Source organism: Euprymna scolopes, chromosome 12 (genome assembly GCF_053919585.1).
Source record: "Euprymna scolopes isolate OS-2025 chromosome 12, ASM5391958v1, whole genome shotgun sequence".
Classification (NCBI taxonomy): domain Eukaryota; kingdom Metazoa; phylum Mollusca; class Cephalopoda; order Sepiida; family Sepiolidae; genus Euprymna; species Euprymna scolopes.
In genome coordinates, this window is record NC_136493.1 from 70,686,531 (window position 1) to 70,701,530 (window position 15,000).

Here is a 15,000-nt window from a genome sequence, read left to right on the forward strand (position 1 = left end):
GAAGATTGCTTAAAGCAATTTCCTGAATTTCTTGAGGCTGCTTTTTTATTTGCCCAATCATTTTGAAAATATACATTTGCAAGTTATGAAATTTATTATCCAGTTTAATTTCAAACCAGTTAACTGCATAAACCTCTACAATAAAACTAATCAGCTGGTGCATTTTTCTGGTCAATTCAGATGGATAAATTTTACGGGTCCACATACACATTAATCGGATTGCCAGAGTAAGCCATCTTGCCTGATTTAAAGGTCCGATCCTCCATGCTGCATACTGAGGGTCTACTTTACCCCTTGAAATACCAACAGCATACTCTAAAAGTAGTCTTTGGTCACCAGTGAGATCATTTTCTGTTAGTTCAGAATACCTGCCCTCTAGAGGACTACTCACTGGTAAAAAATCAACTTGGGGTAAATGATGGTAATTGTTGGCACATAATTTTCCGAGTTGACCCGTAAATGATGTTTGGCTTCGTGCACTTCCATCAAGGGATTTAAATAATGCCCTAAAAGGAAGCTCATTCTGGTGTAGAGAACAGCCAATGGTATGTATTTTTCTATGAAGCTTGTTTTCTAGTGAGGAAACTAGTCCGGATTTGCATCCAGTATTGGTGCTTGTGTTGTCTAAAAGGACAGCTTTAAAGTATTGACACTCTCATACTGTTCTAGAACTTTGTGAACTTCATCCGCCAGAACAGCACCAGTTGCTCCAACAGTAGGGATCACTCTATGTGTAAGATACTCCCCCTTACTTCCACAACCCATCTCCTTTGTAAATGTCAAGTGATGCTCTTGTCCTTTAGCTTTTCTTCGATTTTTGTTTCCTTTTTCATCGACAGTTTCCATGTAAAATAAAGTGTCTTTGTCGTGCTTCCCATCAACACCAATGCAGACAAGATTTCTAATTTTTTTATTATGTTTTTGATAGGCATTGTTTTTTGATCTTTCTTTTTCTCTGTCAATTTTGGACTTATCAAGAAAAAATGTTTTTAAATCAATATTTGATTTCTTTTTTGCATTTAATATTTTTGTCATGACAACTTGCAATTGGCAGGTCACACGAACAAGATGAAATGTCAAATAATTTGTCAAGTTTATTGACCAGCAGACTTTTGGCATATGCGGATAAAACGTTTCTATTTATTTGCTTAGCTTTTTTAAAGCAGGTGTCCTGCAATTTATGCAGAATCCATTTGTCAGTTAATAGTGGCAAACTGGGATTTACTGCCTTCCAAATATCTTTAACATCAGTTGCCATTAATTTTGAAAGGGCAAATTTATTTAACTTTGGGTGAGAATTCTCCATGTAATAGCCATATTTAATAACCTGACGGAAAGTAGGGGGTTCTGTTGTATTTAATGGAGAAGGTGGGCCCGCAAATTTTGTAGAATCAGTACTACGTGTAGAAATAGTTCGTTTCCGACTCATGGTTAGAAAAATATCTGCAAAATAATATTTTATGATATTGTAAGAAATTAAACAATGGAAATTATGAATTAAATTTAAAATTTGGAAAAATTGGTAAATATCAAAAAATAAATAATAATGGTTTTACTTACCGAATAGTATGAAAACAAGTCAAATCACACCGAAATAGCCTTGCGAAGAAAAATGTCTTGTTTTTTTTTTTTTTTTTAAATAAAGAATTATTAAATTAAATAACACAAAGGTTTAAAATAAATTAATAAATAATTAAGGTTTGATAAGATATAAAATGCAAAATGTAATAATTTCTAAATTTGAATTAAGCTCCAATTAACAAAGTAAACAAACGTGTGAACACGAAAATGAAACCGATTACTTGGCGGTGTAGACGTAAATATTAACCGGATAAAATAAAGCCCTGGTTTATTAGTTGTTTACTTCATTTTAAATGAAATATTTTGCAGGGTGTCTTTTTATATCGACACTCAATTAATTTTCTAAAAATAAAATAGATATTACAAAAAAAAAAAAAACGTATTGTTTATACTCCCTTCGTATTTTTTCTTCAAAACCGGCATTAATATGACATGCTTATTCTTTGATTTAACACCGGCACCCGGCGACATAGACGCAACATATTGAGTTTTTCAATGTTTAAATTCATTTTAGCAAAAAACGATGGAGTTTTAGAAAAAAATATTTTGTGTTGTTATTCTCAATGTTATTTAACATCTTTCTCTGCATAGACCTAGTCATAATGCCAAAATCGACCTACCCTAATGTACATACACATACATATACATGTATATACATATACTGACGTGTATATACACTATCAGGTACGCGTGCACATACACTCGCACAAATACATACAAATATGCGTACATAATACGCACACACATACACATGCCATGTGTATGAGATGATAAAGAAAGAAAACATTACGGAAAATGTAAAGATTTAGGAAAGAGTTCCCTCATCTCACCGTGCATTTTAGTCCTAAGGAAATGTTTATAGAATATCTTTGTAGTTATGAAAATTGTAGTCACTGAGTAGTCCTAGGTTTTTGTTAAGGCCTGTAGTATGCGTGTTGAGTTTTAGAATTAATTTTTTTTTCCATATTTCCATATATATATTGAGGGAATTAGAAAAAGAGCAGAGTTTATTTTAATGTACTAGTAAATATTTCAATACTATTAAAAAAAAACTGCTCGTTATAATGTAGATATATAATAAGCTTGATAGGCATAGATATCCTAGAGCTATTTTAATATTGAGTAAAACGATTCATAATTTTGAATTAAAAATCAGTTTCAAATGGAAAACAAACAAAATCAATAGATTGTTCAATATTTTTATTGAAATAGACAATATGTCTTGAACAATAATTTGGTAAAAAATTTTCTTTAAACAAAGTCTCCTCATCAGCAAAAATATGGGGGGGGGGGTGTTAAAGACACCAAAATAAAACTAGCATTTTTTGTAATAAGGAAATATTTAAAAAACGAAATAAAGAAAAAGTGTATAATTTTTGTTTATAAATAAAATAAAAATAAAATAGGGTGGAAAAATAAGATTAAGAGAAAATATTTTTAATATTTCTAATAAAAAATATATAGACGTTTTTTCTGCTCGCTTTTAAAGCTTGTCATTATTTAAGTCTGTCTATTCTTTTGCATGCTGTTAAATGTTGTCTCCAAATGGTTGAAATAATTATATTATTTTAAAAGAAGTGCTGATAAATGTACTGTTGCAAGTTTATTATCGTTAGAGCGCTATATTTGAATTTGAAATTTAATTATAATATAACTATTGGGGGTACCCGGCATTGTCCAGTTGTTTGGAGGTGTGTGTAAGGGGGGGGGGGGTAAAGTAAAGAATAAGCGAAGTAATAACCCTGTGTAAATATTTAAAAAGAAAAAAACAACGTTAAACTTTAAAAAATTCGCAAAACAAAAAAAAATAACAGTGAACAAACGTAAAACTTCTTTCGATTTGGTTTAGTCCATGGTGCGTTTCACCCAGTATCCATTCCAGTTTTTTTTAAGCAACTACGAAGTAATGAAAACCCAAACCGGTGTTCCTTCGTAACTGTCTCTTGTGAACAATCCCACAATGGTGTTAAGTAGTGGCGGGGGAAGGAGGAATTTATTAGAGAAAAAGATTTTACCACTTCCATTGATTTTAACCGATTTTGGCAGTGAACTCTCAGCAGAAAAAAATATAGGAATCTACGATTTTCGAGGAAGTGGAGAGGTAATAGACCTACAACACATCTCAGATATTCTGCTGTAGTTTGTGCATATTACATTTGCATGAAATGTCTTGATTTTTAATCTTATTAAGGTCAAAATCAGAGGGGGGGAAATGAGTTCATTTCATATATATACACTTGTGCCCGATATTATTCATACCCCTCGGATCTTTGAGATTTCTATAAGAATATTTCTCAAACCAGAAGGTAGACAATATTAAAGGGATTTCAAACAATAAATCAAGCATAACCATTTAATTTAAACTCAATAAATAAATAAATTATGCAAGTTTGAAACATTATACAAAGAAAAACAATAATGGCACTAGTTCAAAATTATTCATACCTCTCTTACTAATAGTCAATAGCATGCCCTTTATTCTTAATAACTACCTGTAACCGTTTTGGATATTTATCAACAAGGTTTTTACAAGCATCAACACTGATTTTTGACCATTCTTCAATGCAGTAGTTCTCCAAATCCCTCAAATTTCTAGGTTTCCGCTTTTTAACCTCAGTTTTCAATATGTGCCAGAGGTTTTCGATAGGGTTCAGGTCGGGACTCTGGCTAGGCCATTCCAAAACATTAATTTGAGTATCCTCAAACCATTTCTTGACTATTTTGGCAGTATGTTTTGGATCATTATCCTGTTGAAGGATCCAGTTTGGTCCTAAATGGAGCTTCTCCGCATCCTGTCTAATGTTTTTCTGGAGTATCTCCAAATATTGCTCCTTCTTCATGGTTCCATCTATCTTGACCAAACTACCTGGACCACTAGCCAAAAAGGAGCCCCAAAACATTAGGCTACCACCACCATGTTTCACCGTGGGTATGGTGTTCTTTGGGTTGTAAGCTTCTCCTTTCTTCCTCCAAACGTAAGAAGCATCCATATGGCCAAACAATTCAATTTTTGTTTCGTCAGTCCACAAAATACTTGAGAAAACGGACTCTGGAGAATTCACATGGGTCCTAGCAAACTTTAGACGTGCTGCAAGGTGTTTTCCGGTGTGCAATGGAGTCCTTCTTGGTCTTCTTCCTTTCAGACCATTTTCATGCAGAGTCCTTTGCAATGTTTGCCTTGATATTTTTATGCCAGAAGATTCCAGATTTTCTAAAATGTCCTTAGTAGTGGTGGTTGGATTTGCATTAACACTTCTTACAATATTCCTGGTGGCTCTAGCAGACAGTTTTCTTTTCCTTCCTCTACCAATCAAGTTGTTTGTTGTGTGGTGGCTCTGAAATTTTTTGATGATGCTCTGTACTGTTGCTGTAGGAACCTCAAATTTCTTGGAAATTGACTTGTAACCTAAACCATCCTTATGTGAATTCACAATTTTAGTCCTAAGATCATTACTAAGCTCTTTTTTCTTCCCCATTCTAATAATTTTTATTCTTTTATTGGTTTTCAGTTGATATCATTTTAATTTCTGAAAAATGCAAAAAAACGAAATGAAATTAATCAAAGGTTGTATAAAAGCATTCAAAATAAGAATCAAACAGGAAACAAACAGTCAGAAATCCGATTAATACTGAAAAAATAAGGGGGTATGATTATTTTTGAACATTGCAGATTTTATAAATAGCTGTATATTTCTTTTATTACAAGTATCCCGAGATTTTAAAATGACGAAAATGATCAGAAGAGGTTTATTAAGAATATGTATCAATATGGACGTAAACAATAAATTCTTACAAAGTTACACCTAATAAACTCAATTTTCAAGGGGGGGTATGAATAATATCGGGCACAAGTGTATATATATATATATATATATATATATAGAGGAAAGGGATCATTTTTTTAAATAATTAGTGGTTATCTCCCTTTGATCGAATAAAGTTTTTTTTATTTGAATGTTATTTTTCAAAAAATGACAGTTATCTCCCTTTCTAAATTAATTATAATTTCAAATTTTTTTTTAAACTGATTTTTAATTCAAAACTATGAATTTTTTTACTCATATGAATGTATGTGTGTATAGATGTATGCCATTAATCACCCCTTTAATTTGTACTATAGTAACAACATTCCTAACACTACCTTCATTACACCTTTTTAATATAGCTACACCATTCTGTCCTCTTCCCAAACCTATTTATGCCACATCCTAATATATTCTGTACTTTAAATCTTATCTCATACAACTCCAAATTTATGCATATTAGTTAGAATAGTGCATTTACAAGAATACAATATATAACAATATATATATGTGTGTGTGTGTGTGTGTGTGTGTGTGTGTGTGTGTGTGTGTGTACAAGTAGCAACATGTACAATTGGCACATCACCACAATCTTTATTAGATTACGTCAGGGTCAATCAAACATAGGCAAAGAAAATAAACGTATAATATATATATAAAAGAAACTAAATAATGAAATTAAAATTAAAAAGATTAACATATTAATAAACTATACAAAATAAATCAATTAAATATAATGAAAAATAAATTGATTAGAATAAATAAAAAATGAAATCAAAACAATAATATACAAGCTAAAACTAATAATTACACAGTATTATTAAAAGATGATTAATATTAAACATACTAACTTAGAAATATATAACCACAGGAAAAAATAAAATAATATATGATAAAATTAAAATGAATATAAAATAAAGCGAAAATGAGACAGGAAAAAATAATAAAAGAACATGAATAAATAATATTAATAATCTATAAACAAAAATCCCTAATAAAAATGTATATATGTATAACAAATCATTTTATAAATTATATGAATAAACACAATTTATTGGAGTAAATTATATAATGCGTCCCTATAACAGTGCCTCTGCTGTTTAGACATTACTTCGCATAGTTATAAGATCCCAATAATAACAAATAAAAGAATGATAACAAACAAAATATATAAAAAAAATAAATAAAAGAAAATTAATGAAATAAGAAAACATTATATATTAATATAGATAAAAATATAAGATCAGGAGATTTAATAACAACACATAGATTAAATCTTAATAGAAAGATTGAAATGAATTTAATATTAAACTCTGCTTCCATGACTGCACATGATGGATTTAATGAGTGCTCTTACTAGTTACTTCCAGCCCAAATTCAAATACTGATTTCTCATTTATTAAAATTAAACCAAATAATAAATTAACAAGTAAAGAAAAGAAAATAAGGATAATAATAATCATAGTGATGATAAATAAGCAAACCTTATGCATCAGTATATACAAATAGCACAATGATTAGAATACTTAACTAATTTAAAAATAAGTCCTATTTTTGCTTGACAGCTCAACACATCCCACTTTTGATTGGTTCTATTTTTACGATTATTTTTATTATTTTAAACACTATTCTTTGGTCCCTTATATTTACTGATTTGTATTTGTGATTATTTTTTGAAAATAAATGTATATATAAAGATAAAAAACCTACAAGACCTTATTTCGTTTGTCCATTTTGTTCATACGTTACATCACTTCAACACCTGGTTCACTGCATTGTTATAGCCTTCTCTACTCCTCCATATTTATGTAATTTAAAATTTGGTAATATATTGACTTTTCTATTGTCATTTGTTTTTTTTCTCTCTTTCTTGTATCTCAGAAAAAGCTAAATAGTAAATATTTACTATTTATAATTTAAACTGGCATACTGAAAAGTAAAAAAACATTTTGTATTTCTTCAAACTTAGGAGGACATTTTCTTTTTTAAAGTTTGATCCATAATCTTTTATATTTAAAAAAAAAACAAAAAACAATAAAATATTGATTAATTTTTTTTACAAAATTTTTTTTGAAATGTTACTATTGAAAAAAACAAAAGTAAAAAAAAAACGTTCAGACTAATTTGATTTTGGATATTCCCTAAAGGAAAAAGTTTATAAGATTGAAAAACAGTTGACTATTTCTGATCTTGGAAAGACACTAATTGTAGTTGCTTGATGGCTTGCGTGACAGGTATTAAAGAATCAACAACAGGTGTTGTGCCAACAGGCATAAATATTAAAACCATGTTTATTTTTATTTTATTAATTTTAATATTTGTTGAGATTGGATTGTCAAATTTTTTTTTTTTTTTTTTTTTAAGATTGAAAAGATTGAATGGATTATGTGTGATGAGTGTTTGAAATGGAGGAAAATCTCATGTGAAGAGGCACAAAAATTCTATGGCAACAGAAAATGGTTCTGTTCTTTGAATAAGAGTTGTGCATTCAACCAATGTTTGGCCCCAGAGGAATATGATGGAGATTTGATTAAAATGATACACCACAAACATTTGAAACTGGTCATTCTTGGTTTACACTGTGGTGATTTGGTCTGGGCTAAATTTCCATCCTTTCACAAGTAAGTATTTTGATAAAGATCATTTCTTCTGTTGAAAATTATTTTTCATAGCTGCAGGCATGATATAATGTATACTTGCTGCTAGAGGTCATTTGTGTAATTTTGATTCCCGTAATGTTCTCATGCCTTTTTTGAATCTCAATTATTGACATAAAGACATGCAATATTCTCTCTCTAGTTCTTTAGTCAGCGCTAATTTAGTCTCAATCTACAACCAGGCAAGAATAGTAAGTTCATGTTTTTCTCTTCTTCCTGTATTCATTGTTAGACATGTACATTTCTTGTATCTGCACTTAAATGTTAACAACATGTATTTTGTATTTGTTTCATATAAGTAATACCTGTTGTTTAATGAACACAGACTTTGCTGATATAACTAAGAAAATTACATTCTTACGTGATACTTTCATTTCAATAGTCTTTCTAATATTTTAATGGAAAGAGACTGAAATGAAAGTATGATTTTTTTAATAGACAGAGATTGAAATAAAAATATCATTTTTTTCAATAGAAAGAGATTGAAATGAAAATATCATTTTTTTTTAATAGAAAGAGATTGAAATGAAAGTATCATTTTTTAATAGAAAGAGATTGAAATGAAAGTATCATTTTTTTTAATAGAAAGAGATTGAAATGAAAGTATCATTTTTTAATAGAAAGAGATTGAAATGAAAGTATCATTTTTTTTAATAGAAAGAGATTGAAATGAAAGTATCATTTTTTTTAATAGAAAGAGATTGAAATGAAAGTATCATTTTTTTTAATAGAAAGAGATTGAAATGAAAATATCATTTTTTTAATAGAAAGAGATTGAAATGAAAGTATCATTTTTTAATAGAAAGAGATTGAAATGAAAGTATCATTTTTTAATAGAAAGAGATTGAAATGAAAGTATCATTTTTTTAATAGAAAGAGATTGAAATGAAAGTATCATTTTTTAATAGAAAGAGATTGAAATGAAAGTATCATTTTTTTTAATAGAAAGAGATTGAAATGAAAGTATCATTTTTTTTAATAGAAAGAGATTGAAATGAAAGTATCATTTTTTTTAATAGAAAGAGATTGAAATGAAAGTATCATTTTTTAATAGAAAGAGATTGAAATGAAAGTATCATTTTTTTTAATAGAAAGAGATTGAAATGAAAGTATCATTTTTTTTAATAGAAAGAGATTGAAATGAAAGTATCATTTTTTGTAATAGAAAGAGATTGAAATGAAAGTATCATTTTTTTTAATAGAAAGAGATTGAAATGAAAGTATCATTTTTTTTAATAGAAAGAGATTGAAATGAAAGTATCATTTTTTTAATAGAAAGAGATTGAAATGAAAGTATCATTTTTTTTAATAGAAAGAGATTGAAATGAAAGTATCATTTTTTAATAGAAAGAGATTGAAATGAAAGTATCATTTTTTTAATAGAAAGAGATTGAAATGAAAGTATCATTTTTTTAATAGAAAGAGATTGAAATGAAAGTATCATTTTTTAATAGAAAGAGATTGAAATGAAAGTATCATTTTTTAATAGAAAGAGATTGAAATGAAAGTATAATTTTTTTAATAGAAAGAGATTGAAATGAAAGTATCATTTTTTAATAGAAAGAGATTGAAATGAAAGTATCATTTTTTTTAATAGAAAGAGATTGAAATGAAAGTATCATTTTTTGTAATAGAAAGAGATTGAAATGAAAGTATCATTTTTTGTAATAGAAAGAGATTGAAATGAAAGTATCATTTTTTTAATAGAAAGAGATTGAAATGAAAGTATCATTTTTTTTAATAGAAAGAGATTGAAATGAAAGTATCATTTTTTTAATAGAAAGAGATTGAAATGAAAGTATCATTTTTTTTAATAGAAAGAGATTGAAATGAAAGTATCATTTTTTAATAGAAAGAGATTGAAATGAAAGTATCATTTTTTAATAGAAAGAGATTGAAATGAAAGTATCATTTTTTTAATAGAAAGAGATTGAAATGAAAGTATCATTTTTTAATAGAAAGAGATTGAAATGAAAGTATCATTTTTTTAATAGAAAGAGATTGAAATGAAAGTATCATTTTTTAATAGAAAGAGATTGAAATGAAAGTATCATTTTTTTAATAGAAAGAGATTGAAATGAAAGTATCATTTTTTTTAATAGAAAGAGATTGAAATGAAAGTATCATTTTTTTTAATAGAAAGAGATTGAAATGAAAGTATCATTTTTTTAATAGAAAGAGATTGAAATGAAAGTATCATTTTTTTAATAGAAAGAGATTGAAATGAAAGTATCATTTTTTTCAATAGAAAGAGATTGAAATGAAAGTATCATTTTTTTAATAGAAAGAGATTGAAATGAAAGTATCATTTTTTTTAATAGAAAGAGATTGAAATGAAAGTATCATTTTTTTCAATAGAAAGAGATTGAAATGAAAATATCATTTTTTTCAATTGAAAGAGATTGAAATGAAAATATCATTTTTTTTAATAGAAAAAGATTGAAATGAAAATATCATTTTTTTTAATTGAAAGAGATTGAAATGAAAATATCATTTTTTCAATAGAAGGAGATTGAAATGAAAATATCATTTTTTCAATAGAAAGAGATTGAAATGAAAGTATCACTAAGAAACAAAATTGAACCTTACAATAATTAGTTTTGATATGTTATAAAATTTTGCAGTTTAGCATACATGATTGCTAACTTTTGCTCAGAACTTTATAGACATGAGAAAACATGACAGATTACATTGTGAGATTAATTTGTACTATGAAAGCGAATCCCAGCAAAACGTAAATTACTTTTTAATTAAATATGTTTGGATATACTTAGTGCTGTTTACCTGAACTACTTACCTTGATTTATTATCACTTATTTGTTACTACTTACCTGAATATATTGTTGCAATTCACAAAGGGTTGATTTTGTTTTGGCTATAACAATTATTGGTAATTCATTATTGTTTCTACATTTACTTTTTCTTTGACTCTTGTGTCATTGGAATTGAGTTATATTGCATTATTATTATATGTTTTGTTCTTATATTTTAACAAAATAATTCCTGTAAATAAATTTGAAAAGCAGAAGTGTATATTAAAAAATATATCTTCAAGATGTTTCTCATTGATGTGCTAAACTCAGCTCTCATTTTAAGTTTTTCAACATTAGTCAAATTCAACAAATAATCTTGCCTTGCTTTGATTTGAAACAAGCTCTTACCTCAGAATCGATGCACTACACAACTAAATGACAAATAACTTAACAGAAATTTTGTCTTTAAGATCAATGGAATTGAAACTTGCAAATTCGAGTTTGATGCAAAACTTGTAGTATTTTATAAATGGTAAAAATTGTAGTATTTTATAAATGGTAAGACACAAATATGAAGAAATAATTTGGATGAAAAGGATTCTGTGTAGATCAACAATAATAATTATTAATCACAACTGAAAAGAAATTTGGAAATGAGAATGCATTTAATTGTTATTGAGCAATGTCTATTGAATGTTTCCCATTATCATCAGGCCCAAATCCAAATCAATTTAATTACTTCCTATTTAAATACAAAATATTTAAAACTATTATTATTTTCTAGATGACCTTGTTATCCATCTAACGGAAGCTTTTGTTATTTATTGACATGTACTCATTTTGTCATTTTCTTTTTGAGAAAACAAATCCTTACAGTTTTATACATTTGAATATGAATTCAAATGTGTATAATGTATAAAGATCATAGCAATTTTATTAATTCTTCAGATAATTTAATGTTCTGTAGAACTGTTAAAATAAAGTCAAATTTAATATATATATATATATATATATATATATATATATATATATATATATATATGAGAAATAAAAAAGAAATCTGAAAATTCTTTATCTGTTCATGAATACTTTGTCTTTATTCAAAGACTTTCTCAAGATGGTTGCTGTGAAGAAAAACATCAAAGTTAAAAAAATATATATATTTTACTTTTTATTCTTTTTAAGATGGCCTGCACTTATTAGCTGTGACCCAGTTAGTGGAGAATTTATTTTTGGTGAACCTAGTTATGAGACAATGTACCATGTGGAATTTCTTGGATCAAAGCATTCTCATAATTGGGTTAAAGGATTCTGTATTGAACTTTATAGTAAATCAGATACCCATAATTTGGTATGTAATCGCTTCCTTGTTACCTTCTTGTTGTTGAATTATTCAGATATTATATACATTCTATTATAGGTTGGGTATAAAAGACAATTCAAACTCTGCTATGTGTCTCATTTCCCCACCTCCTTTTTTTCTCTATGCATAACAAATAAATATTGTTAAATATTATTTACCTGTACCACATATAATCTTGTAAAAGGAAAAATATTTTTTTCAACAATGTTGATTATCCAAATAATTTTCATGATTGATTTGATTTTGTTAATGGCCAGATATCCTTATGTCTGATTTGTGATTTTCCAAAATGTTAATATTTGTTTATTTTTATGGTGATGTATTAATATTTTTGAAAATCACATCAATGTTGAAATTTTTAGAATTAAAACTGTGTGAAAAAAATAAAAAATGTTCATTTATCATCCATTTTGTTGGTCGGTTTATCCTAACTCATGTTATTATTTGTATTCTTTGACTATTGTTCTCGTGTTATTCTCCCAATATTTTGGTCAATGTAATATCCAAACTTCTTCGAGGGTGTCCTGTGAAACTTGCAGAGATTTATGTTGAACTTGAAAAATTTTTTTTTTTACATAAGAGTCACCACTTATCAAGGCCCTGAGGCCACTTGAGGATAAGGGTTATTGAGTGTACAATAATCAATGGTATAATATCGTAGTAGTCGTCATTAATGGAAATTTGGTAGATTGAATTACTTAAGGGGGCAGTTCATCAAAAATTTGTTTATGTTGGACTTGAAGACAACCAAGTTGTAGTCAGCTGAAAAGCAGGCAAATGAAAAAGAGTTCCACAGGCGTGCAGTTCTAAGGAAGAAGCATTGCTCATGGAATCTACGTTTTGATTTAGGCTAAGAGTGGGGAAAGCTATTGACAGTGATTCCAGCTAGACAGGTGCTTTTCGAGAAAGACTGGCGAGGGGGGACCAGACACTGGAGCTCTGATGAGAACTTTCCGTGGAAGCAACGATAAAATAAAGACAGGCTTGCGACATCACTCCTGTGGGAAAGAGGTTTTAGGGAAGAGAAAAGGGCATCCCCCACTAAGTTACGAAGTCTATTTTGTACTCTGTCAAGGCAGGATAAGCTGCTTCTAGCAGCTCCTGCTCAGATGTGGCAGCAATACTCCATCCCTGGACGTACTTGGCTTTTATATAGATAGAGAATTGCATCAGCAGTGAGATATCTGCTGGAGCGGTAGAAAGATCCCATTATTATTCCAGCGACCTTGGCAACAGATTTGATGTATGTGTTCCATTTCAGATCAGGAGTAAAGGTCAAGCCCAGGAGCTTGTCAAAACATGAAGCTTCTCCAAGACACTGTACAGAATTTGGAAGTAGCCATGACTGCGTAGATGGCTTAAGTAATTCTTCATTGTATTCTTAGTATTACCCATACTGAGAATTGAACAAGAAAATTATCACTTAAAACTAATTATTACTTGGAATAATTAATTACTGCTGTTGAACCACAGGTCCATGTGGCCAATTCTAGTATGAATTTTAGGTACCTTAAACTTACTTTTTGTTTTAGGCATGTAGTATTATTACTTATTACTATTTCTGATTAATGTGAGTTATCAACACATCTAGAAAGGGTAATTTCTTATTATATTCCTTTTCAATGGTGAACTGTATAGGGTTCTCATTGTTTAGCAATACTTAAACATCCTTCTGATGAGGCCAGAGTATGAATGTATCATCTACATATTGCACCACATTGATAACTTTAGTAATGTGGATTTTAATGTCATTTCTTACAAGGAATTTCATATTTACATTGGCCAGTACTGGAGACTTGCCAGACCTGCTATGTTAAATCTCAATATGAAGTATAAGTTATATACAGAAAGTCAACATATCTATCAGATTATTTATTGAAATACACATATGTTCTCTCAGTGAAGCATTTAAAGTTAATTTATATCAGACAGTCATATTGTTGGATACCTTTGTGAACAGACTACATCTAGACTCACCATTTAGTTGGAATGAATTGAAGCATTATTGATTTTTTCCACAAAGTGAGTGGAATTTGTGATATAAGATAGAAATTTGCCTGTGAATGGGATGATTATATTCACCAAGATATGTTGAATCTTGGCTGCTGAAAATGGGCCTTAATGGAATATCATCTTTAAGAATATTACGAAAGTCATATACATTATAATGCTGAACTAACTGTCTGTATTTTGCTACTGGTATTAGATTTTTGTTCTTACTGAAGATCTGTGTCAGCTTTCTTTCTGTCTTCAGGGTTGGATTCTTTTTTATCTTGCAGTAGCCACCCGATCTTATTAGATCTGTCAATTTATTTGCGCTCTGTCTATTAACACTGTAGCATTTCCTTTGTCTGCTGGTAGTATTATGATATCATCGTTGCTTTATAGTAACTTGATAGCCAATATGTCTTCCTTCGAAACGATAGGTTTTGGAGAGTTTGAATTCTCAACTGCTTGTCTCACCTTTAATCGTAGTTCATCTCCTTCTGTTATGAGTTTAAGCAAGGCTACCTCTTCAATTGGAGTTATCATGTCTATGGATGGCATCTGGTTGATGGTTGTGGCAAAGTGGAGACCTTTGTTTAGCACTGATTTTTCAATGGTTCTTTTTGGTGAATGGTGCACTTGGAATCATAGTTTTAAGTTTTTCCAATTTCTTTATTTGGCAAGATTTTACCTGCTGAAATTATTGTTGGACAATTGTAGTTATGAAGTTTAGGAACTTTAAACAGTTTCTTGTTTTAGATATGTAGTCTTATTTATATATGAACCTGTGGCACAACAGATAAATTGCTAGTTAATAATCAGTTTTAAATGACAGTCGTCTGGAGATTGAAGGTTCA

General features: G+C 28.8%; 1 protein-coding gene across 1 annotated transcript in view; it reads left to right on the top strand.

Annotated features, from left to right (window-relative positions):
- LOC145291327 (uncharacterized) overlaps nt 1–15,000 on the top strand; it is a 222,039-nt gene that overhangs the window by 92,927 nt on the left and 114,112 nt on the right. Inside the window, exons 5-6 of the mRNA XM_080137081.1 lie at nt 7,749–8,005; nt 11,980–12,145. Of these exons, the coding sequence (XP_079993207.1) occupies nt 7,749–8,005; nt 11,980–12,145 (423 nt within the window). The remainder of the gene's footprint in view (nt 1–7,748; nt 8,006–11,979; nt 12,146–15,000) is intronic.